This window comes from Lissotriton vulgaris, chromosome 9 (genome assembly GCF_964263255.1).
Source record: "Lissotriton vulgaris chromosome 9, aLisVul1.2, whole genome shotgun sequence".
NCBI lineage: Eukaryota > Metazoa > Chordata > Amphibia > Caudata > Salamandridae > Lissotriton > Lissotriton vulgaris.
In genome coordinates, this window is record NC_141697.1 from 7,599,815 (window position 1) to 7,624,443 (window position 24,629).

General features: G+C 47.5%; 1 protein-coding gene across 1 annotated transcript in view; it reads right to left on the reverse strand.

The window, feature by feature from the left end:
* Positions 1-24,629, reverse strand: part of LOC147689523 (glutamate carboxypeptidase 2-like) — a 583,351-nt gene that overhangs the window by 248,310 nt on the left and 310,412 nt on the right. The window contains exon 10 of the mRNA XM_086936912.1: positions 12,383-12,465. Within this exon, the coding sequence (XP_086793038.1) occupies positions 12,383-12,465 (83 nt within the window). The remainder of the gene's footprint in view (positions 1-12,382; positions 12,466-24,629) is intronic.

The window sequence follows — 24,629 nt, forward strand, 5'->3', positions numbered from 1 at the left end:
AGACTCTTTGGCAAACATGGGCTGTAAAGTTTTTAACTACGCCGATGATACTCAGCTGTTGCTGAGTATCGAAAATACAACATCGGCTCAGACCATGGCCCAAAAGATATTGCGGTTTACAGTGAATTGGATGACATCCAATCTATTAAAAATCAATCCAGATAAAACGGAGGTCCTAGTAGTTTCAACGATTGCCTCTCCCTGGAATGATCTGTTCTGGCCCCAAATACTCGGACCCACCCCAAAGCCATGCCCCAGTGTAAAGAGCCTTGGCATTAAAATCGACCAGGAGCTCTCGATGACCAGCCAAGTATCCGCTGTGGTTGGATCATGCATTAACCTGATTAGGCAGTTGTGAAAGCTAGCCCCTCTGCTTTCCACACAACATGCTTCGAACCATTGTTTCAGCTACAATAGTTTCCAGAATCGACTACGGGAACGCACTATATCTAGGTCTCCCAAAAAACTTAATCAATCGTCTACAAGTCATCTTGAATGACGCAGCACGGTTAATCTTTGGATCACCTAGACGGACCCATGCTTCCCCTCTACTTTATAGGTTACACTGGCTCCCTATAAAGCAAAGGGTTGAATTTAAAAGCCTGTGGATCGCCCATAAAGCAATTTATGGGCAAGCGCCTGCCTATATAAAAGAGAGGCTTGAAGTGTATAATCCCAAGCGAGCTCTACGATCCTCCAATTCTCTCCTGCTATCATGCCCGCGCTTTAAAATGGCGACTAAAGGTGGCAGATCTTTTTTAGTCCAAGCCCCCACCGTTTGGAATAAGTTACCGGAGGTGCTTCGTAGAGAATCTAATCTGCTCCGCTTTAGGAAATCCCTGAAGACATTGCTTTTCAGGGACGCATTTACATCCCTGTAAGATAGGCCGGCAATCTGTACTTTTATTCACCCTTCTCCTTGTTGCTGTACTTGGTCAGAAGCGCCTTGAGACCTGTCGGTGATTTGGCGCGATATAAAACCCAGATACAAATACAAATACAAATCCCCATAGATCTTGGGAGGGGGTGGGGGGCGACAATGGCACACCGCTCGCAACGCCCAGCACCTGCTCAGCACCTAGCGTCTCCTGCAACCGGACCTCTCCGTATTTTAACTTTCACGTCCTCTGGTAAGGGTGGGCCTTAGCGCGCCCACACCGCCGGGGTACACTATTAACGGTCCTGAAGAAAGCCCAGTAAAACTACACATAAAAGGGCAGAAACATGTCGACCCCACCCTGAGTGGAAATATCCAAAACATTATTTGGTAGATTTCCAAACACATATTTTTTACCATGTCAGGCTGATCATTGAATAAAACTTTTTTGTGGGACAGTCATTTGACATTTTTAATATCACAAATTTTTCACACTTCTGTCACGAAAAAACCAGCTCTGCAGCATCCTGGGGTTGTAGCACACCAGGAAGGCATTCGGCTTCTCCTGGTGGGGCCGATGATGAAGCATGTCACCACCCAGGGTGGTGAGTGAGGGCTTCCTGCGAATAACTTAGGTTGATTCTTTCTCTGCTTTTTGTGCTTACCCATTTGTATCTTTTGACACTCTTCTGTTGTTTGACAAAGATTGACCTGGGGGACTGAGAGTGTCCTGATTTTTTCCCTCTCTCTCAAATTGTTATCACGGAAATCTTGCGAACATGCATTTGAGAACGCGAACAAGAAAACATTTCGCAAAGTCGCGGAATGCAGAATATTGGGCAATTTCGCGTTCTCCGTGGCACGCAAAATTACCCAAATTACCCAAATTCCGCAAATTCTGCAAATGGAATGGAATTTGCCGCCCAGGCCTAATTCTCGGGCCCTCTGCTGACATGCCAGATAACATCTGAGGACGATGAATCAGGGCCTAATAAATACCTTACCCTGACACTGGTGCGAGAAGGGGCTGGCATTACCTGCTCACTGGGAGAGCCAAATTCAAGAAATGTGTGTGGAAGGCAGGCAGAGTGCAATGAAATACGGCAGGCCTTTTTATAGCACGTAGCCTCTATACGCTAGATCACCTACCTACTATCTCTCCGCCTCCAGGGAGAAGTGAGGAGAGAGAGGGGGCAGTGAAGGAAAAGAAAGGAGAAGGCTCCAGACGCTAGTGAGGAGAGGGCTTGAGAGGAAAGAGACGAGAGGGCCCTACAGCAGCTCTGAAGGAAGGATTCCACCCAGTGTGGGGGTGGGCAAGAGGATGAAGGAGAGAAAAAATAAAACATATCTCCTCGTCACGTCCCTCCTAGTTGTCCCTCGTCGTCCCTCTGCTCGGGAACAGGAAGCACCACGGCTTTTAGGCTCTGGAAGCCAATCACAATGCTGCAATGCAGCATTGTGATTGGTCTGAGTGCCGTGGTTTGGCGCTCACCCAGGAAATGGGAGCCTATGCGTGTTATTCACCCAGACTGTAATGCAGCCTGGGTGGAGAGCATGCAAAGCTCGTATGCCTGTTTGACCGGCCCGAGAGGGCCGTTCGAACAGTCACTGCACACTTATAGAGTGCCCACCACTCCTCCCCCCTGCTCTGAGAGTAGAGAACCCGACCCCACCCCACCCCGCAAAGACGCCCCAGCAGGAACAAATATAATAATATTAATAACGCGTTAATATCATTTTATTTTTTCTTTATTTCCACTGCCGGAAGCAATGGGGTGAAGCTCCTCCGCCTTAGCAGAGGAGCCGTCCTTGGAAGTGGGCCTAAGGTGTTTCTCCAGCAGAACCGAAGCATCCTCTTCTGTGCGACGCATCCCCGAGAAGAACCAACGCCTCTCCTCCGCTGAGTGGCGCATCATTGAGCAGAACCAACACAACACCACTGTTGCGTGGATTGGACCCGCCGCATAGACTCGCATTGCCACTGCATCCCGCATCTTGGGACCGAAGCATCGCCTTCAGAACTGCCACTGCGCAACACATATCCTGGAGTAAGCGCCTTGCAACCCTCGTCAAAGCAGTCTCGACAATGATGACGGCGAACCTCCACATCACAGCTTCACTGCCCATCAGAACCAACGCTTCCTTTCCAATGCGTCTCTCATGCTCAACGCCAGCCTTTGTATTGCATGCCCCATCAACAGGATTCTCAACACATCAGGATCTCACACCGCAGTCTTGTCGCATCTTGTAACTGACCATTGTCTCTGCTGCGCGATACATTTTTTACGCGGATCCAACGCATCGCCCCACAACCAGGATAAAAGTACATTGGTTCAGATGGTTTAACAGAGTCCCTGTAGTGGGCCTGCACTCCATTGCAGTCAGCCTTAACGTTTGACTTTGACCCGGTTTAGCGTGACCGGTATCCCCAATTGCGCTTTGTGCTTCTAGGTGCAATTCTTTACTATAAACTTTAAAATTCAATATTTCAAGTTCTGCTTATTGAATTTTTTTTTTTTTTGTTTTTTTTTGGTGTAAGATTTTTATTGACAGTTATCATCCAAGTAACAGCAGTATATTTAGGCAGTAAGCATGTCGTAAGGTAAGACAACATTTTGTACTTATACACAGCTATTCAGCCGACAACCCTCCGGTCCGGCAGCGAATGTTGAAGATGATACGGTAGGTCATCAGGATGTAGTGTTCGGAGCCATGAAATCTTACGTTTTCAAGTCCATTTTTTTTCATTTTTGTAAAAGAGAAACCAAACCAAACTTAATGGCTCATTTGTATTGAATAGTCACAAAGCAACAAGAAAAAAGGCTATCAATAAAGCATGTCGATCCCAATCACCCAGGTAAATACCCCTCCCCCCCCAAGCAGTATGTGAAATGAAATCCCCATCAACAAGGTTACAGTTCCGATCCCACCCCAGAGCATCCTTCAAGTTAATCAATCATTTCCTCCTCATCGTCCGAATCTTCGTCATCATCCTCCTGCAGCGGTTCACACAGGTCCCCTCTATATCTATTCACGCCTCCCATACCTTGTTCCATTTCTTTGGGTTCGCTCTCAGTTTATATACAGTTCTTTCAGTTAGCATCAATTTGTCCATGGTCTTGCACCACAACGCCAAAGTAGGTACTTCCGCCACCCCCCATCTTTGCGCCACATCGCGCTTAGCCACCAGTGTACCAATTGTGACCCACTGCTGTTGTCTAAGGTTAAGGTCAGTGCCCTCCCATATATTCAAGAGACAGAGGCGCGGCTCCGGCGTAAGGGAGGTATCAAGGGCCTGGGATATTGTGCGCATGACCTGTTGCCAATATCTGACAATGAGAGGGCAATCCCACAACGTATGTAATAACGTGCCGTCCTCCCCGCATCCCCTGAGACAGTGAGGGGTGTCAGCCCTATGTATTCTATGTAGGGTGGTCCTCGTGTAATATACTCTGTGCAGTACTTTTAACTGTATGAGCCGGAACCTAGCCGATACCCCTGCCTCCCTTGGAGACGCCATAGCAGCATTCCAATCCGTCTCATCAGTTGCTCCTAACTCACCCTCCCACTTTTCTCGCAGTTTCTGCAGGGGGTCTGGGAGATTATTTAGCAGTTTGCGATATGTGAGTGAGGTGGCCCGTGCCTGTAAAAAGTCCGTAAGAAGCCGGTCTTCCAGGGGTGAGGATTCCGGGACGGTGGTCCCTGGTTCTAACATCGCCAGCAGAGCGTGCCTGATTTGGATGTATCTGTATGTTTCAGTGGGGCCTAGGGCATACTGCTGTTGTAGTTGCACAAAGGGAATCACCCCTGAGGACGTTCAAAGATCCCCCACCGTTGAAATGCCTATATTATCCCACTGGGTGAATCCCTTACTGGACCTAAGGCAGCCCAGTTTTTTGGTGTCCCAAAGCGGGGTAAGTTTCGTGATGACCCCCTTCCATTTCAGCCGAGTAAGCGCCTTGTACCATAAGGTAACTGTATGTCTAGTAGGGCCAATCAGTCCTTTGAGGAGACGTGGGTTATATAAAGGGGCTAACAGACTTTGCGTCCCCAGTTGGGCCCTATCAGCCAGATATGCCGGGTCATCGTGTGGTGCGTGGAGCCATTGGTTAAGTACCTTGAGTTGAGATGCCTAGTAGTAAAGTTGTACATTTGGTAGCGCTATTCCCCCATCGTACCAACCACGGTTGAGTTTGAGGTGAGCAATTCTCGGAGGACGCTCACCCCATAGCAGGGTAGTGACAACTGCGGTGACTTTATGGAAATAGGAGGGCGGAATTACATCTGGGGTATTTTCCAGAACATACAGGAGGCGCGGAAGTGCCATCATTTTAAACAGGGCAGCACGCCCCAAGAGCGTGAGTGGCAGGGACGACCAGTGTCGTGCGTCTGCCTTCAGACGAAGGAGGGGGGGTGCCAGGTTCCGGTCGTAGAACACGGCTGTGTCGTTGGTGACATGGATGCCCAAGTATTTAAAGGAGACATCGGTCAACACTAGAGGACAGTGTTCAGGGAGGACTGGCATAGGGCCCTTCAGGACATAAAGGACTGACTTCGTCCAGTTAATAGTATAGCCGGAGGCTGAGCCATGTTTATCGCAAAGTGCCAGTAATATCGGAACACTCGATTCGGGGGCAGATAAGTAAACCAACATATCATCGGCATACAATGATACTCTGTCTTCCCTGGCCTCCGTCCATTTAATACCTTTCAGTAGTGGCGTCTTTCTAATAACAATCGCGAGTGGTTCAAGGACCAGCGCGAACAGTAACGGGGATAGGGGGCAGCCCTGACGAGTCCCACGCGCCAGAGGAATCACTCGTGAGATGTGGCCATTGGCCGCCACGTGGGCTACTGGGTCTGTGTAGAGAAGTCGAACCCACGTACAGTCCTCAGGAGGTCTGTCAGGTTTTGGGATAGCTACTATCGTCGCCAAGTGCTGGTCTAAAGGCAGCGTTCCGGTCTCATGGCAGTTCTCAAACATGGCCAACAGTGGTGGGCCCAGTGCATCCGACATCGTTTGAAACCATTCGATTGGTATCCCGTTGGGGCCCAACGCTCTACCTGTACGCAGCGCACCTATCGCCATACGGAGCTCCTCCACCGTGAGGTCCGCTTCCAGCTCAGTCACCGCCTCCGGCGACAGCGTCTCTACTTCCACACCCTGGAGAGCTAGCTCCGCCGCCTCTGCCGTGACCACCACTTCTGGTGTATACACCCCCTGGAAGTGGTCTGCTAAGAGGTCAACAATTTCGGGAGGGTGTGTGTGACACGTCCCCTCTCGGTCCCGCAATTGTAAAATGTGCCTGCCACCGTCCCGTTTCTTGTCTAACCAGGCCAGTAGTTTGTTGGCCTTATCGCCCACATCATAAACCCTGCTCGCAGTCGACTCTATATGTTCTAACACCCGTCGACGGAGAAAGTCGTCATGCCTTTGCTGGCAGAGAGACAATGCGTACCGTGTGTCGTCCGACGGTACTTTCATATGAGCTACGTTAGCCTGTTCTAACTGCAGTTCCAGCTCTACCAATTCCTGTTTTTGCTTACGTTTATGATCGGTGATAGCCGCGATCGTCTGACCCCTCAACACTGCCGTATACGCCACCCATAGTATCGTCGGGGAGGACACCGAGCCGGAATTCTCCTGGAAGTAATGCTTGGTGGTGGTTTTAAGGGATTTTCGAACTGGAGGGATTTTAAGATAACCGGGGTAAATGGGATAAAGCCGTTTGCGAGCCATGGTTGTGCAGGACAGTGTAGCGGTCAAGGGGGAATGGTCTGATATACCCTGGGGCGTAATCTGCACGTCAGCAAATGTGAGTCTGCCACCTCCCAGTGTGAAAAAGTAGTCAATGCGAGACAGGCAATCATGAGTGGATGAATAGTAGGAATAGTGGCGATCAGTAGGGTGGAGCTGTCTCCAAATATCAACCAGACCCTGTGCCTCCAAGAAGTCCCTGAATTTCGTTGGGCCAGCGGGGAGGGAGCGAACCGGGAATCTATCCATGTCAGTATTGGCCAGTGCATTGAAGTCTACGCCCACAGCAGGTCCCCTTCCGGAAGTTCCAAAAGAAATTTGCCCAGGTCCGGAAATGCCGATGAATGTAGCGCTGGTGGGATGTACGCAGACACCACATTAATGGGCACACCTTCCCATTGCCCACACACTGCCGCGAAGCGGCCATGTTTGTCTGTTTTTGTGGAGTGATGTATAAAACGCAACGTTTTTTTCACCCAAACACCCTTCCCCCGGGACCCTGAAGTGAAGTCCGAATGTACTACCATGCGAAACCCTCTCCTATCCAGAGCTTTGGTGGCCGCCCCCACTAAGTGTGTTTCCTGAAGCAGGGCGATGTCACAGTTCAGTCGCCTAATACATTGCAAGACCAGTCCCCTCTTCACTTTATCCCCCAACCCCCGAACATTCCACGACATTATCTGCAACGGTGGCACAGACCCCACCCCAGTGTCAGGTGTTACGTTATTAGGTCGTGGGAGGTCCGCCATTGTGTAAACGCGTGTGTAAGGTGGTGTTCCATGGGGTAGGACAGAGCCATAGTGGCTGAAGAATTTCTCTGCCCTGTGCAACTATTCGCATGTTGGTGCCTTCGCAGTGCTAGAGGATCAGAGGTGGTACACCCGGTGTAAGGAATACGGTCATGTGTGACTATTAGCAATTTTAAAATGATGAATAGAGCCAAACAATTCAAACAAGCAAACCAACGAAACCCCCCCGTTCCCATTACCCCCACCCACCCTGCTTCCCTGCTACACGGACTCCAAACTGCCCGCCACCCCAATTTAGCAGAGTGCTTAGACCCATCCCAAAGAAAACACACAGTTACTTGCTCGTTGGGGGTGAGGAATACTCCGGAATTAGCGACCCCTCATACCCTCCACGGAGGCCCTCGGCCCAGTGTCCTTGGCGGTTCCAGCCGCAGTCCCAAACATCAATGTCCCGTACATGCCGAGTGTTCATGAGTCCACCTCCTGATTCAGGTCATCATTGTCTCTTACTGGCGAGCTTCTGCCACTGTTCGTACCGGCTTCTCCAGCGTCGTCTCGGTCAGGTTGATGTGAGCCATTCTTAGTCCGTCCAGGACGGCGAGAGTGGGAGGCAGGACGCCAGCCGTCCAGCCAGTCTCGTGCAGTTCCAGGGTCGTCGAAAAACCAGGTCCTGTTCTCCGCCACCACCCGGAGCCTGGCCGGAAAAATCATGGAGTAAGGGAGTTCTCGCTTCCTAAGTTCCTTTTTAACATCCAGGAAGGTCTTCCGCCGCCTGGCCACCTCCGCCGTATAATCCGGAAAGAACGCCACCGTTGAGTTGTGGATTTTCACCGGCGGTGAGACTCGCTCCGCCTGAAGGATGACATCCCGGTCGCGGTAGTTAAACAGTCTTGCTAGGATCGGCCTAGGCGAGGCCCCTGGCTTAGGTTGACCCCCTGGAACTCTGTGTGCCCGCTCAACTGAAAAGAAGGCCGACAGACCTTTAGGTTGAAGGTGGGTTTTAATGAGGTCCTCCACATACAAATCCATCGCTCTCGTGCCCTCAGACTCCGGAACGCCAAGAATGCGTACATTGTTCCGCCTGGAACGGCCCTCCTGGTCGTCAAGCTTATCCTTCAGGAGCTTGTTTTCCGCCATGACCGCTTCCATGGCCGTCTGCAGTTCCGAAACATCCTCTACTAGCGATTTTGTGACCAGTTCCAGTGAGCCTACTTTTTCGGCCATCTTGTGGAGATCCGCTCGGATAAGGGTGATTTCGGTCGAGATGGAGCCCACCGTCGTTTGGACCTGCGAGAGAGCCTTCATAACATCTTCCAACGGCGCCTTCTTCGTCCCGGCAGGCTCGCCTGGTTTTACGGAGGAATGTTTCCCATCCGCCGGGGGGGAAGCGGTTCTGTCGTTCGTGAATCGGTCGATACGAGTCTGGGTTGTACCGCCTTTAACACCTTTCCCGGCCATAGTTCGGTCACGGAGAAAATACAGTTCGCCGGCACAATGGGGTACCAGAAGGAACCACCGTCACAGCGCGGCCCTCAGATTAGTGCGAAGAGGGGCTTTCGCTGCAATGAGGGAGAGGCCCCGAGGATCCTCACGGGGCAGATGGCAAGACAATATTCTGATGGTTATCTTGAAAATCCTTGGGCACCCCCCCCTATTAACCTCCGTCGGTTATGGCAAACAGTCTGTCCCTGGGCAGGGAACTCGCCCGCTGGCCGTCACTCGGGGTGGACCTCCAGCACCGATCACTTCCTGTCTGCGGTAGCTGAACAGGCTGCACTTCCGGTCGGCCTCAGTCGCCACTAGAGTTCCCGGAGGTGGGCCTATACTTCGGCCGGATCAGCACTCGACGATAACTCCGTCATCCAATCCTCGATTTCTGTCCGGGTACTTGTCGCCGGTTCCGCCCGGTCTCGGGCGTTCGGTGCCGCCGTCTGAGGTAAGATTCAGCCACGGATTATCATACGGATAGATGGAGAGGCCGCTTCCCTGCCGGAGCTAGTCCTCTATGCTGCCGCCATGTTCGGCCGCCAGCCACGCCCCCCACTTATTGAATTTTTGTCATTTTGATCTTGTTTTATTTATGAAATTAGAAATATATTCTTCTAACTTGATGTGAAATCTTTTTGTGTGGTGTTCTCACAGTGTAACTGTTTGTAGTGTGGCACATACTTTACACATTGCCTCTAAGTTTAGCTTGACTGCTCTGGACCAGGCTACCAGGAGGTGAGCGCAGGGTTAATTTAGCCTCCTACCTCGACTAGGATTTTGGTTTTTGCTTGCCTAGGGCTCAGACCTTAGTCAACCAACAACCGAATTTCAAACAGGAACTATAACTGATCCTAAAAACGAGCCATCAGAACTACAAACAGGCAACAATAGTCCATGCAAGTAACTAAAGAAGAGTGTCCTACTAAAGAGCTTTGTAAAATTATAACAGAATTCCACAATCCAGAGTGCCAAAACACAGAAACACCACAACCACAGGACTTGTGTGACAAAACCTCCAGTGAATTGATCTAAAGAAAAAAAAAGATTGAACATTACCTGATGGAAAGGCAGTCAACACCAACACAACACATAATCTAGCAACCACAGGGAGAGACACCAACAATCATTCATCAATGCATGCTTTCAACACATTGCCACATAAAGATGTCCTCAAAATTGTCATTGCAGTCCAATCATCAGAATCATTTTCAGAGTCGGCACCACCAAAAACCTTTAGAGATATATTTCGCTCATTCTGTGCATGGGTGGTATATATATATCCAAGAATTCCTTACTGAAGAACGAACCCCTCACTTGATGTTAGATAGTAGAGAATAAAGGGCCCTATCTCTGCACCGAGGAGGACACCCCGCAGGGGATGTCGGACCGCTGCGTATTGAAGATTCAGCATGAAGGACCCGTGTCAGCTTGGAAGGAATTTTCTTTAATTTGCAGCGGGGAACGAGGGTCTTGTATACTCGAGTGCTCACTCCAGGGTTTCTTCTAGAATCGATATGTTTTGAAAACAATCATAAAGGTTTTGAAAACGATCACCGATGCTTTTCTAAACAAGTGTGATCATGCACAGCTGGCTGTGGGCCAAGGATGAAAAAAAAGGGAGGACCTTTACACAGAATAATTCTGCCGTGCCTGAGGACTTGTTTATGTACGTCAGGTACAGTGATTATGATAGTATACTACGAGCCTGGTGTCGAAGAGACAGGGGCCAGCGACTAGGTTAAAGGTCCCCTGTTCACAACCATTATCGAGGTGTAGATGGGACAATGGGGTATACATGACACGACTATCCCAAAGGACATGACACTAAATCTCCAACCATATAGAAAACGATGGCTTCATGTCAGACCCATAGACCGGCTTCAGACCAAGCACAGAATCAGCGATCATATCCACAAGGGATGATCTAAACCTCACAGTGAACAAAAAGGGAGATGCCGCCTTGCAATGTCTGGATTGATCACCTGCATTTGAAACGGTCTCCCACCAGACACTACTGCAAACGCTCAACTATCCAGGAGTCTGTTAAAAAGATCACAGACTGGGAAAGTGTAGTCTACCAACCCTCCTTCACATCACCGCCTCACACACAACAGAGCAGAGTCCTCAGGGGTCCATCATATCATTCAACATCTGCTTAACCCTGTACCAAATCTGATTAAATCACACAACCGCACCTGGTGCTACGCAGACGACACCCAAATAATGTTTTTAATGGATAGCGCCGAAGAGATCTAAAATTCAAAACCCAAAGACTGCCTTCATGACATAAATGCACGGATGATGGAAACCCATCAAAGGCTCAATACCGCACGCAAACATAGAGGTTATGACCCGCGCACAACGGCAAAAGTAACAGCTCACTGCCTTTATGACCTAAGGACCTTTAAGCCCCTCCCATACCAAGAGACGTTAGAAACCTAGGAGTAACCATGGATTCAGACCTATCCTTTATACCACATACTGACAACGTCACAAACAGTGCCTTCTAGACAATGAAAACATAAAGTCTGTTCAAGCCACCAAGCTCTGGAACTCACTACCAGCCAGCACTGGAAGCACTCAGGACCATATACACTTCTGAAGTCAGTTGAAATCATGGCAACTTCCATAACTGCAACACCCATGTCCCGGCGACACAGCACCGAAAACAGTAGCACTCTTAAGCACAATCCTCAGCTTGCAAACAACTGAGTGCAAAGAACTCAACCAGAAAACTGCTTCCATCCTGCGTGTAAGCCAAAAAGGGCTGCCCTGTGGTTCACCGTGGCAATATATAGTTATGTCCCTACATATAGAACAGTAACGGCTCAGAATACAACTGAAACCATAATACAAAGCGATCAGCACCTAATTACAAGTTGTACCGATGAAATTCACATAACACATACATGCTATGCAGGTTGTCCATCACCAGCACGGTACAGCCAAAAAACAAGCCCTAACCAAAGAGATCTGTCACACGCCACTGGGCATTTGAAAGACTTTAAGATAGTCCATGATTGCAGGTTCCAAATATGTATAGAATATGAGAGCTTCTATACGTCTCACAAAGACATTCCAATATGGGATGCTTCTCTCACTTCAAACATTCCAGCTCACGACCACAACTACTCACAGTTCTCAGATTGGACAACCCAGTGCAGTAACCAACTAAACAGATGATATCATCCGAAAGGCCATGAAGGGACCTGCAGAGCTGTTCACAGCTACCGGAAAAATGAAAACCATTAAACGGCTCGTCTGTGTCTCACTCTTCCTCGTCCAAAACACTGTTATGCGCTGTGTCCCGTAACACAATAACTGCACCTCGGTGGTCATCACACACAACATGGAAAAACTTTCCCACATAGGATCGAAACAAAAGCAACATCCACCTAAACACACACCCTACACAGCTTAGGGTACTATTCACGAAGGCAAGAGATACAGTGGCCCACATTGGAGTAGTAAGTGTTATATAAATAATGCAATATGATATAACACACCTACCTCAACCCACTCTGATGAGCCAATGAGATTATACTCTTCTGCACCCCAGCTACAGAACAGGATGGATCGACGTGGCCTCCAACCTGGGGAGAGACAGAGAAGGAGTTAGGAGAAATAGAGATGGGGGGATAAAGGTGAAGAGTGAGGAGAGCGCTGAGAAGACATAAAGAGAGAGAGAGAGTGAGGAGAGAGCTGAGAGGAAATAAAGAGAGACAGAGTGAGAGAGAGAGAGAGAGAGAGAGAGAGCTGGCGAGATAAAGTGAGTGAGTGAGGAGAGCACTGAGACGACATAAAGAGAGAGAGAGAGAGAGAGAGAGAGAGAGAGAGAGGAGAGCTGGCGAGATAAAGGAAGAGAGTGAGGAGAGCACTGAGAAGACATAAAGAGAGAGAGAGAGAGAGAGAGAGAGAGAGAGAGAGAGAGGAGAGCTGGCGAGATAAAGGAAGAGAGTGAGGAGAGCACTGAGAAGACATAAAGAGAGAGAGAGAGAGAGAGAGAGAGAGAGAGAGACAGAGAGAGAGAGAGAGAGAGAGAGAGAGAGAGAGAGAGAGAGAGAGAGAGAGAGAGAGAGGAGAGCTGGCGAGATAAAGGAAGAGAGTGAGGAGAGCACTGAGAAAACATAAAGAGAGAGAGAGAGAGAGAGAGAGAGAGAGAGAGAGACAGAGAGAGAGAGAGAGAGAGAGAGAGAGAGAGAGAGAGAGAGAGAGAGAGCTGAGAGGAAATAAAGAGAGACAGAGTGAGAGAGAGAGAGAGAGAGAGGAGAGCTGGCGAGATAAAGTGAGTGAGTGAGGAGAGCACTGAGACGACATAAAGAGAGAGAGAGAGAGAGAGAGAGAGAGAGAGAGAGGAGAGCTGGCGAGATAAAGGAAGAGAGTGAGGAGAGCACTGAGAAGACATAAAGAGAGAGAGAGAGAGAGAGAGAGAGAGAGAGAGAGAGAGGAGAGCTGGCGAGATAAAGGAAGAGAGTGAGGAGAGCACTGAGAAGACATAAAGAGAGAGAGAGAGAGAGAGAGAGAGAGAGAGAGAGAGAGAGAGAGAGAGAGAGAGAGAGAGAGAGAGAGAGAGAGAGAGAGAGAGAGAGAGAGAGAGAGAGAGAGAGGAGAGCTGGCGAGATAAAGGAAGAGAGTGAGGAGAGCACTGAGAAAACATAAAGAGAGAGAGAGAGAGAGAGAGAGAGAGACAGAGAGAGACATAGAGAGAGAGAGAGAGAGAGAGAGAGAGAGAGAGAGAGAGAGAGAGAGAGAGAGAGAGAGAGAGAGAGAGAGAGAGAGAGAGAGAGAGAGAGAGAGAGAGAGAGAGAGAGAGCTGGCGAGATAAAGGAAGAGAGTGAGGAGAGCACTGAGAAAACATAAAGAGAGAGATAGATAGAGAGAAAGTGAGAAGAGAGCTGGCGAGATAAAGGGAGAGAGTGAGGAGAGCGCTAGTGAGGAAATATAAATTTTTGGTCATGTTATGTTCCCTAGCGCGTACCCCACCGACTCCATGTACCAGCTCAAAGTGCATGTAACTTCCCTCCTGTGCCAGCTATGAAGACGCAAATACATTTGCGTCCAACGTTAACTTGTCCTCTTTCAGATCCACCCTGAATGGATTATATAGTCCGTTCTTAAGTATGCTATGCCACTGTCTTTTTGTAGTGTACTTTACATGTTTTCCTGCTCTGACAGAGTAGGCCCTGAATTTCTGCCATCGAGCCTCTTTTTTTGGCTTCTGACTATGACAGCCTCAAGCCCAGGCTGCTTCTGTACCCGTGAACTCTGACTTACTCTCAGCGCGGCCCCTCGCGCTCAGCTCAGCCTGCTTTCTGCCAAGACTGACTATAACCTTCGAGTTATCTGTTCCGCTCCTCGAGAATGCATTCCTGCCTACTAGCTCCAGTAAACATCCTCTCCAGCTGCAGAGCCAAAGGGCCGACCTGTCTCAGTGCAAGTAATTCATAGCCTCTGTTACCATGCTTCCATGGAAGGCCTCGTCTCCCCCACGCTTCTCATGTAGACACTTAGGCGCTTATACACGCATCCACAGTTAGCATAGAATAGCTTCTGCCCTAGAGACCTTTCCGCCCAGATAGTATGGTTCCTAAACATCAGATATCAGATACGATAAAAGTACAAGTTGATCTGACATGCCAGACTTCTGTCTCTTTCCGTCAGTGTAAATGTCAAGTCCCCTGCACCCCGTCAATCACACGTCATGCAGCTGCGCACGCATCCAAGCTTCCGATTTCTGCTGACATTGCAACAATTCTGTTAGCACCACCCTTAGGTGCCACCCACTTGCGTCACCTATCAGTGACGTTTCTAGCACACACTTCCAGTCCACGCCTAGTTCACGCCTCTTGATTACGTACTAGTAACACGTGCATACTGTTATCTTGTCTTCTCTCAGCTGTTACGCCTCTTGCACCATTACTTATGATGTGAATTAAGTATATAAGCTATGTAATGTCAATAAAGTTTGCTCTATCCCTTCTGACACCCCTGTGGTGGTCAGAACATGATATCCTGGTCACGACCATTCCTTTATGAGGAATAAAACCCTTAGAATCTCTAACACCACGGACTCTGTCTTTTTTCATCCGATCTGAGTTATTATTGATAAGTACTTACCTGCATAGAAATTAAGAGAGTAAATTAATTATTTACGTCATTTTGGCGCCCGAACAGGGACCCCTCCCCCACCTCACGCGCCGGTTGGTGCGTTGCAAGCTCTGTCCCCTGCCGTCAGTTAGACGGAACCTACGCGTACCGGCAGGATTTCCTGCATCTCCCTCTGACTCAAGGAGGTGACGAAGACTGCGATCAGTGCCCAGACGAGGCGGTGAGGAGTGCGGAGGATCCCGACCAGAGCCTAGCCGAAAGAAGCAAGGTCCGAGGTGTCAAGAGGCCCACCAGTTTTCCGAAGTTTTCCGAAGTTTTCCGAAATTTTCCGAAGTTTTCCGAAGTACCGAGTCGAGTCCAGTCGAGTTTTCCGAGGCCTTCTGTTTCCGTGCTTCCCGGTGAGTACCATTGCTGGGTCGTATCTAGACGGGTTTGGGTACACAAGTCCGGTCTGCACTGTTTTTAGGCAGTGTATCTGTACTGTTTAGCAGTATATCTAGTATTCCGAATTTCTGCACTGTTACACCAGTGTATCTGTACTGTTGAGCAGTACATCCAGTATAGGGGGTAGTCATCTATGTCTCAAATGTTTTCATGTGATTAATGTCGTGGTATGAATGTGACCGTTTAATGTGCATTATTGTGTTTCTTGTATCAACCAGCTGTAACTAGTATTAAGTAGTAAGGATCGAGTATTCAGTAATAAGTAAACAAGATGCCGTTTTTTAACAAGTTAAAACAGATAGGAACTAGGAAAGGGATACTGGAGGAAGAAATTCCTATTCCCCCTAGGGACACTCCAGGTAACTTTATGTACCATAAACATGGCATAGATGCCATATTGTATCTAGATTTATGGGCCGATTACACCAAGCACCTAGACGAAAGACACAGATGGCCTGTTACCGGAACATGGGATGCCGAGTGCATCATGAAGGTAGAAGAGGCATTATGGAAAAAGAAAGCTAGACAATCCCAGAAAGACGCCATAGAATTCTGGCGTAAGGAATCACATAAGCGTGCTGAGAAAGCACTCCGTAGAGAGGACAGACTTAAGGAATCAGAAAAAGCCCAAGAAAATGAACTAGTTATTGAAGGAATCCGAGTAAAAACAGAACAAATAGACCGTGCCCGAAACAATCTTGTAAACGGAATGTATCTCACGGCCGAAGGTACACCTGAGGCCCTATCAGAAATACCGAAAAACTTACCGCCACCATTAGTTCCAACTAAAGTAATGCATAAGACTACTAAAGACATTTTCCTAAATTCTTACCTAGAGGATGTAGCACCAGCTTACGCCAATCTGCCTGTTCGTGCCCTGCCCACTGACAGGGACGGGGGTGGCACTACGCCCCCAGATCATGTTCCGCCAGCTCCGCCACTTCCCGCACCCAAAACTGACCTACCGAAACAAGTCCTACCTGATCCCACCAAACGACAAATTCAAGTTCAGGTACAGACTCCGCAGGGAGATAATGCCCAAGCATCCGCTTCAGGAGGTGCGACTGCGGGTCTCCGGACCCCGCCATTAACACGCAGATTCAATTTCAGGGACACGCAGAGTCCTCTCACGTTCCAGTCACCCCGACTTGACGCATTTAAAGAAAACATTTCCGTTTGCAGATATGATCCAGTACCCGGAAGAAACGATCTAATGATATTAGCATCACTACGGTTAAGATCTGCCACTGATATCTTGCTATGTTATGTAGGAATGAAGGAGCGTCTCGATAGAATATATGAGTTTGTTCAAACAGGGAAAGACCCTGACAGTATCAAGGATGCTATGGATAAACAGAAAGTTGACATTCAAGCACAGATATTACGATTTTTCATAAATTGTTTAATAAGAGAACGAGACAGGCCTGAGACAGATCAAAGTGAATTAGATGCACTAACAAAGTGGGGTCAAAATATAGCCGAAGGAAAACATGACAGGGGGGCTTGCATAGCCAGTATGTACCAGAAAATTAGAAGGGCAGTGATAACGGCACATCAGAAAGGGAATGAAAAAGCTTCCTCCGAGGAGGAAGAAGAACTTGCAGAACCAGGAAGGTCTACAGATACTATAGCGTATGTAGGTAAGGGAAACTACCTTAGGAAGGGCATCCGTCCGGAAAACAAGAGAGTTTTTCTCTCTGCTTTAACAAACCCGACTTCCTCTGAACATCAGTTCCAGGAAACCGATAAAAGGCTTCGAGACCGAATGGGGTACCATGTACTCAATTCTATGGATGAACAGGAACTAGCCCGATCAGCCGTGTTATGGGCCGAAAACCCAGACATATATAATGATGACACGTTAGCGCAGACATTCTTGAACCTTTCCCCAGAGGAACAGAAATTAGCAGGCGTATACATGATTCAGCACCTCCTCATCAAGTTCAGAAACAACCATTCCGATCCAGGTCCCTTACACGAAACATTAGAAGCACTACTCATGGATAGATGGAGAGGTTTCAGTACCAAGTTAATACAGATAATTCTAGAACAACGACATAGATATAACACTTTCATAAGCTCTGAATATGTTCCCGCCCCGCCTCCAGAAAGAAAAACGTATCACATGCAATGCCTGAGTGGCATTGAGAGTCAGAACCCCTTACGAGAAGTACACCCAGTTATGGGTGCGGACCATGCCTTGAAACGTGTATATGTACACACACCACTGACTAAGTTAGAACTGTTAGAAATGAAGAAACTAGTTCCGTGTCACGATAAAGATCCGGCAGGTTTTCACAGAGAGCTTAAAGACATGTTACTCATGGGGGATTACACGTATGATGATATTATGAAAATGTTAAAAGTACTGTTGCCCACGGGCATTTACGAGAAACTAAAGGAAAAGGAATGGGAGGTAGGAGAGACAAAGATTGCATGGGCAGAAATAGAAGACGAAGAAAGCAAACGAATCCCCGGAGTAGGCCTTGGGGACAAGACTAAAGCATTGCCCGGATTAATAGTACAGGTTTTGCCAAGATTATTGACAACTAGAAAGGAAGATTGGGACGCCATCTCGTCCTGTAAACAGAAACAAGATGAAGATACTAGTGACTTCTATTCAAGATTCGAGAAATGTTTCATTATAAATAGTGGCCTACAACCAAGTAGCGAGTCATACCCACACCTTTTCGTATCAAAATTAGTCGAGAATTCCCTACCATTAGTTAAAAATAGAGTGTACAAGGTTGAAAGTACTTGGCAGGCAAATACGCCATCCCAGATGTTACAAATGTTACAATATCATCAGAACAGAATTAGGGAAGAACAAGATCAGGAACAGAAGCGTATGAAAGACACGAAAATGAAAATGTTAGTAGCTCAGACGGTCCCAGCCGACGGGCAAAGAAAAGGTGGGACCCAGACAAGTCATACTACAGCTCCCGTTAAGGGGACATGTAATTACTGTAAACAGCCAGGGCATTACGTACACGAATGCCCAGTCCTGAAACATAACATCTCAACAGGTAAAACTAAAGAAAGACCGCATCCGCCTAGACAAGACCAGGTCCAGCAGCAGACCCCACAAAATATACAGCCAATACAGAATATACAGCCTATGCATGCTCCACCCCACACAGCGCAGACAGTAGCAGTACCACAACAACAGCCCATTGCCGCGACTCAGCAAGTTTCGCAACAGATGTACCAATATGCCCAATCTGCATATCCAGATTACCCCCGATATACATGAAACAGCCTAGAGAGGGAAGGTGGTTTGCCTCTTATTGAAATTCCTGTAGATCAAGAAGGTCCTTATGTACATAGTCACGTATTGGGAAAAGACAGAAAGTTTTTAATTGACACAGGGGCAAGCCGCACCACCATCAGCCATAATGAAGTCCCAGGGGCACCCCTCTCAGGCTCACAGAATGTTTCCCTTGGTTTTTCAGGACAGCCTATTGTAAATGAAGTATCGGAACCAGTACCGTTGGCTGTGGGTCCATTATCACGAGTCACAGATTTGTTACTTACGAACTCATGTCCAGAAAATCTGTTAGGAATTAAAACACTGAAGGCTCTAGGAGCTATAATATGCTGTTCCCCGGAGGGAGTTAGACTCTTTCTACGGGATTTCAAGGGTCATTATGTTTTACGAGATTTGGATGTCAGATTGAAAAATTTACCAGATCACCTATGGGCAAAAGGCCCGGCTGACGTAGGTTGTATGCATATCACTCCATATCGTGTTACACTCAAGACAGGTGTTGTTCTACCCAGAATCAGACAATACAAGTTACCACCCGATGCTGTAGTGGCTTTACTGAAAATCATTGAAGAGCTTATTGCCCAGGGAGTGGTTGTAGAGACCGACTCCAATATCTGTAATTCACCCATCATTCCGATTCTTAAACGTACAGACCCCAATGCACCGCCAGTATATCGGCTGGTGATTGATCTTCGAGAATTGAACAAATGCATTGTACCACAGTACCCTGTGGTCCCCGATATCTCTTCCCTATTGACTGCTATTGATTCAGAAGCAGCGTTCTTTACTGTAATAGATCTCAAGAACGCTTTCTTCAGTGTACCTATTGATCCGGAGAGCCAATATCTCTTCGGATTCAGTCTAAATGGACGAAGTTTCAAATTTTCCCGCGCACCTCAAGGATTCACAGAAAGCCCCAGCATCTATAGTCAAGCACTGAAAAGACAACTAGATTGTATTCAAATGCCAGTTAACACCGCTTTACTGCAATACGTCGATGATCTACTGATCACTGCACGAAGTGAGCCCGAATGTGAACAAGCATCATTGACAGTTTTACATTTTCTGGCAGACAAGGGACACAAGGTGTCTCCTTCGAAGCTACAATTCTGTGTTCAGCAAGTTGTGTACTTGGGTCACTTGCTGTCCAAAGTGGGGAGACAGCTCACTCCCGATCGCATTCAGTTAATTGTAAATATGCCACGACCCCAGACACAAAAGGAAGTACGGGCCTTTATAGGCCTCACCTCGTATTGCAGACAATGGATTCCTCAATATGCTTTTCTAGCTAAACCACTCATCCAGTTAACGACGCAGGAGGCAGCAACTTCGCCTGCCCTCCCTTGGACTCAGGAACATACACAGGCCTTTGAGGAATTAAAGAAAGCATTATGCCAAGCACCAGTTTTAGCGACACCATGTTACAGCAAACCGTTTACACTTTTTGTTACAGAACGTGATGGTACAGCATTGTCTGTCCTCACTCAAGACCAAGCAGGTTCACATAAGCCTTGCGCTTATTTTTCAAGTACATTGGATTCAGTAGCCCAGGCACTCCCTGCGTGCTTAAAATCAGTAGCAGCAACAGCGCTAGCAATCAGACAGAGCACTTCAATTGTTTTAGGTCATCAGTTAACAGTACAAGTTCCACACTCTGTAGAGGTTCTTTTAAACAGAACCCAGACTCAACACTTGACTATAGCACGACTGACAGGTTACGAATTGACACTATTCCAGCCACACATAGAAATCAGACGCTGCAGTATCTTGAACCCAGCAACACTGTTACCTACAGTTATGACAGATCCAGCCCCGCATGATTGCATAGAGACCATTGATGCAGTAACAAAGCCCCGACGAGATTTAACAGATGTTCCATTGACAAATCCTGACCTGACACTTTATGTGGATGGTTCATGTATGAGAACAAGTACAGGAGAATTAGTGGCCGCGTATGCAGTGACCACTGAAACTGAAGTTAAAGAAACACATCGTATTGATACACTGTCTGCTCAAGCGGCAGAGCTCATTGCTCTGACCCGAGCTTGTATTCTAGCCAAGAACAGAAATGTCAACATATACACTGATTCCCGTTATGCGTTCGGAGTTGTACACGACTTCGGCATGTTATGGCAAGAACGAGGTTTTCTGACCTCTCATGGTGCCAAGATCCAACATGGTCCCCTCATTCAAGCACTGTTAGAAGCAATACATCTGCCTTCAGGAATATCAGTCATGAAGTGTAAAGCACATACTAAAGTTACAGATTCTGTTTCCCAGGGTAACGACCTGGCAGACCAGACAGCAAAACATACAGTACTGACTCACACTCCGACAACTGACATGACAAAGACAACAGAACCGACAAATTGCATGACAGTCAGGGATCCCGCACTAGATGTTATCGATATTCAGACACATGCTACTCCAGAAGAAATAAAGAAATGGATTGAACTAGGAGGGATCCAGACAGAACAAGGTTGGATGACGAAGGGAAAATCTACATGGTTTCTCCCTGACTCTATGGTTCAAGTCATGATAAATACAGCACATAGTCCTGCACATCTAGGAGAGAAAGCGATGTTAGACAGTTTACAAAATCTTTGGAACAATAAACACTTACGAGCAGCAGCGAAACAGAAAGTGCGTACTTGCATGATCTGTTGTCAGTTCAATCCAGGAAAAAGCGTCCCTGTAGAGCAAGGTGGATTTCATCCTCCCGATCACCCTTTTGAAGTCCTCCAGATGGATTATATCCAGATGGACCATTGTCGAGGATTTAAATATGTTCTCGTAGTCGTCTGTGCACTGTCCCGTTGGACCGAAGCATACCCAGTCCCAGATTACACTGCTCCGACCACTGCCAAGCAGCTGGTTCGTGAATTCTTCCCACGATACGGCTTGCCTCGTGTCGTGTACTCAGATAACGGTCAGCCATTCTCATCTGCCTTAATGAAAGAAGTTTCTTTATTATTGGGATACCAGTGGAAGTTCCATTGTGTCCGACATCCCGAAGCAGCAGGCCTTGTAGAAAGGCATAACCAGACACTAAAGATCCGCCTTGCCAAAATATGTCAGGAGAAAGGGGTCGACTGGATAGTCGCCCTGCCAGTGGCACTATTCTACATGAGAATGGTTGCCCATTCGAGATCAGGGCTATCCCCGTACGAGGTGGTCTTTGGCAGACCACCGAATATGTGGGGGACGCCCATTCCGAAAAAGATTACTGATGTTGATTGTAATATGTTGACAGATTACCTTGCCTCCTTGATGTCTGCACTCCAATCATGTCGTTCACAGGTTGCCGCAGCCTTCCCTGACAACACTGATGTAAAACAACACGACGTCCGTCCTGGCGACCTAGTCCTGGTGCGCAATTTTGACAGGAAAAGTCCGCTGGAGCCCCGCTGGAAGTCCCCGAAGACCGTTCTTCTCACCACAAGGACGGCCGTGAAAATCGAAGGAAGAAAGGGGTGGGTTCACACGAGTCATGTAAAGAGATTTGCTGGACTGAAACCTGATCGAGACTCGTCCACCCCCACCAAAGACTGTGTCGAACCAAAAGACTTTACAGAATCTGAACGAGAAAAAACTCCTCAAGAAAATTATCGCATGAAACTCCGATCTAGCAAGTCAGACAGTTTAATTGTTTAAGTCCTCCCCTAGGTGAATCGGTTAAATAGTTTCTGACATGTATCCCCTAGATCGAGATAGAGAGAGAGAGAGAGACGCTAAGAAACGTACATACTGTAAATCACTGCGTAGTCACTGTATAGTGACCCTATTAATCATGTTTATTCTAAGTATTCTAATCATTGTTGCTAGCATCCTATTACCAATCTATTACCCTATTTTCAAGCGTGAACAATCTGTTTATAATGTCTCTGCTGAACACATTTTTAGCAAGTTACCTCCACACGAACTTTCCTACAGACTTGCGCTGCGCAACAATACATTCATCAGTATGCTACACCATTCTCATCAAACTAACAATGCTACAGACTGCTGGATATGTGGCCGACTCCCTCCCTTCCAGAATTTCAAGGGAGCTCTGCCCCTCTTTCCGTACCCGTTCACTCACAATGGCTCCTGCGGAGCATGGTTTAAAATAATTAATTCCTTAGATCCTGATATTGCTGTTTTCGATGGGGGCTGGGTTTGGGGAAACCTGAACTTGGTCCTGCTCGATGTCTGTTACCCAGATAAGGAGGGACTCCCCACTAGAATAGGAACTGATCTAGAAAATGAAGTATATGGATTAGGTAATTATACAATTAGCCTCATGATTCTTACTGTTGAATTCGAAGACACGCCAATTATACCCACTATGTCAGTATTGCCAGTTACTGGTGCATTATGTATCAGAAAGAAAGGTTCAGTACTATTAGGTCATAGTAAATGCACTACTGTGATCGAATTCAGTGATCATGGTAAGTCGTCCTTTAAAGCTATCAGTCATTCCTACTTTGTTTGTGGTCATACCGCATACATACGTCTACCTCCAGATTGGGATGGTACCTGTTACATTGCATTCCTTCTGCCACCTGTTTTCCTAGCTCCCCCTGATTACCATAGAAATACCAATCTAGTAAAGAATAGACCCAGAAGAGATATCCCACTTGTCGACTACACAGAAACGGCATGGGAACAGTACACCGATTTTAATAAAGGATTCTTTTTCTTTTTAGGACCTGTCCAGAATAGTAAATTAATACGTAGATTAACTAGAACGCTTGAAGCAGTAGTGAATGAAACTGCCTCCGCCTTAAGTAACTTAACAGAGGAGCAGTCCGCTATGCGGGTTGTTGTCCTTCAGAACCGTCTTGTTATTGACGTCATCTTGGCAGATAGAGGCGGAGCCTGTAAGGTCATCGGGTCAAGTTGTTGTGTTTTCATACCACAAAACGCACCATCTGTATATCAAGCTATTACACGTCTCCATGAAATTGCAAATCAGATCCATCAGAATCCAGGCACCTGGACTTGGTCCGGTTGGTTCTGGACAACGTTGACAGCTTGGGGATGGAAGATCCTATCCTTCCTAGGCATTGGCCTAGTCCTAGTATTCAGTTGCTGCCTGTGCCTACAGTGTGGGCCAGCGATTTGTGGACTGTGTGCCACCTCTTGTATTGAACATTCCAGTTTTTCCTCAAAACGTAAACGAAAGAAAGAAGAACAAATGATGTTACAAGAACAAACTGATCGATTCATGAGAATCGATATTTCATGAAGGGTCCGTAGGGAACAAGGAGGGAATGAGGAAATATAAATTTTTGGTCATGTTATGTTCCCTAGCGCGTACCCCACCGACTCCATGTACCAGCTCAAAGTGCATGTAACTTCCCTCCTGTGCCAGCTATGAAGACGCAAATACATTTGCGTCCAACGTTAACTTGTCCTCTTTCAGATCCACCCTGAATGGATTATATAGTCCGTTCTTAAGTATGCTATGCCACTGTCTTTTTGTAGTGTACTTTACATGTTTTCCTGCTCTGACAGAGTAGGCCCTGAATTTCTGCCATCGAGCCTCTTTTTTTGGCTTCTGACTATGACAGCCTCAAGCCCAGGCTGCTTCTGTACCCGTGAACTCTGACTTACTCTCAGCGCGGCCCCTCGCGCTCAGCTCAGCCTGCTTTCTGCCAAGACTGACTATAACCTTCGAGTTATCTGTTCCGCTCCTCGAGAATGCATTCCTGCCTACTAGCTCCAGTAAACATCCTCTCCAGCTGCAGAGCCAAAGGGCCGACCTGTCTCAGTGCAAGTAATTCATAGCCTCTGTTACCATGCTTCCATGGAAGGCCTCGTCTCCCCCACGCTTCTCATGTAGACACTTAGGCGCTTATACACGCATCCACAGTTAGCATAGAATAGCTTCTGCCCTAGAGACCTTTCCGCCCAGATAGTATGGTTCCTAAACATCAGATATCAGATACGATA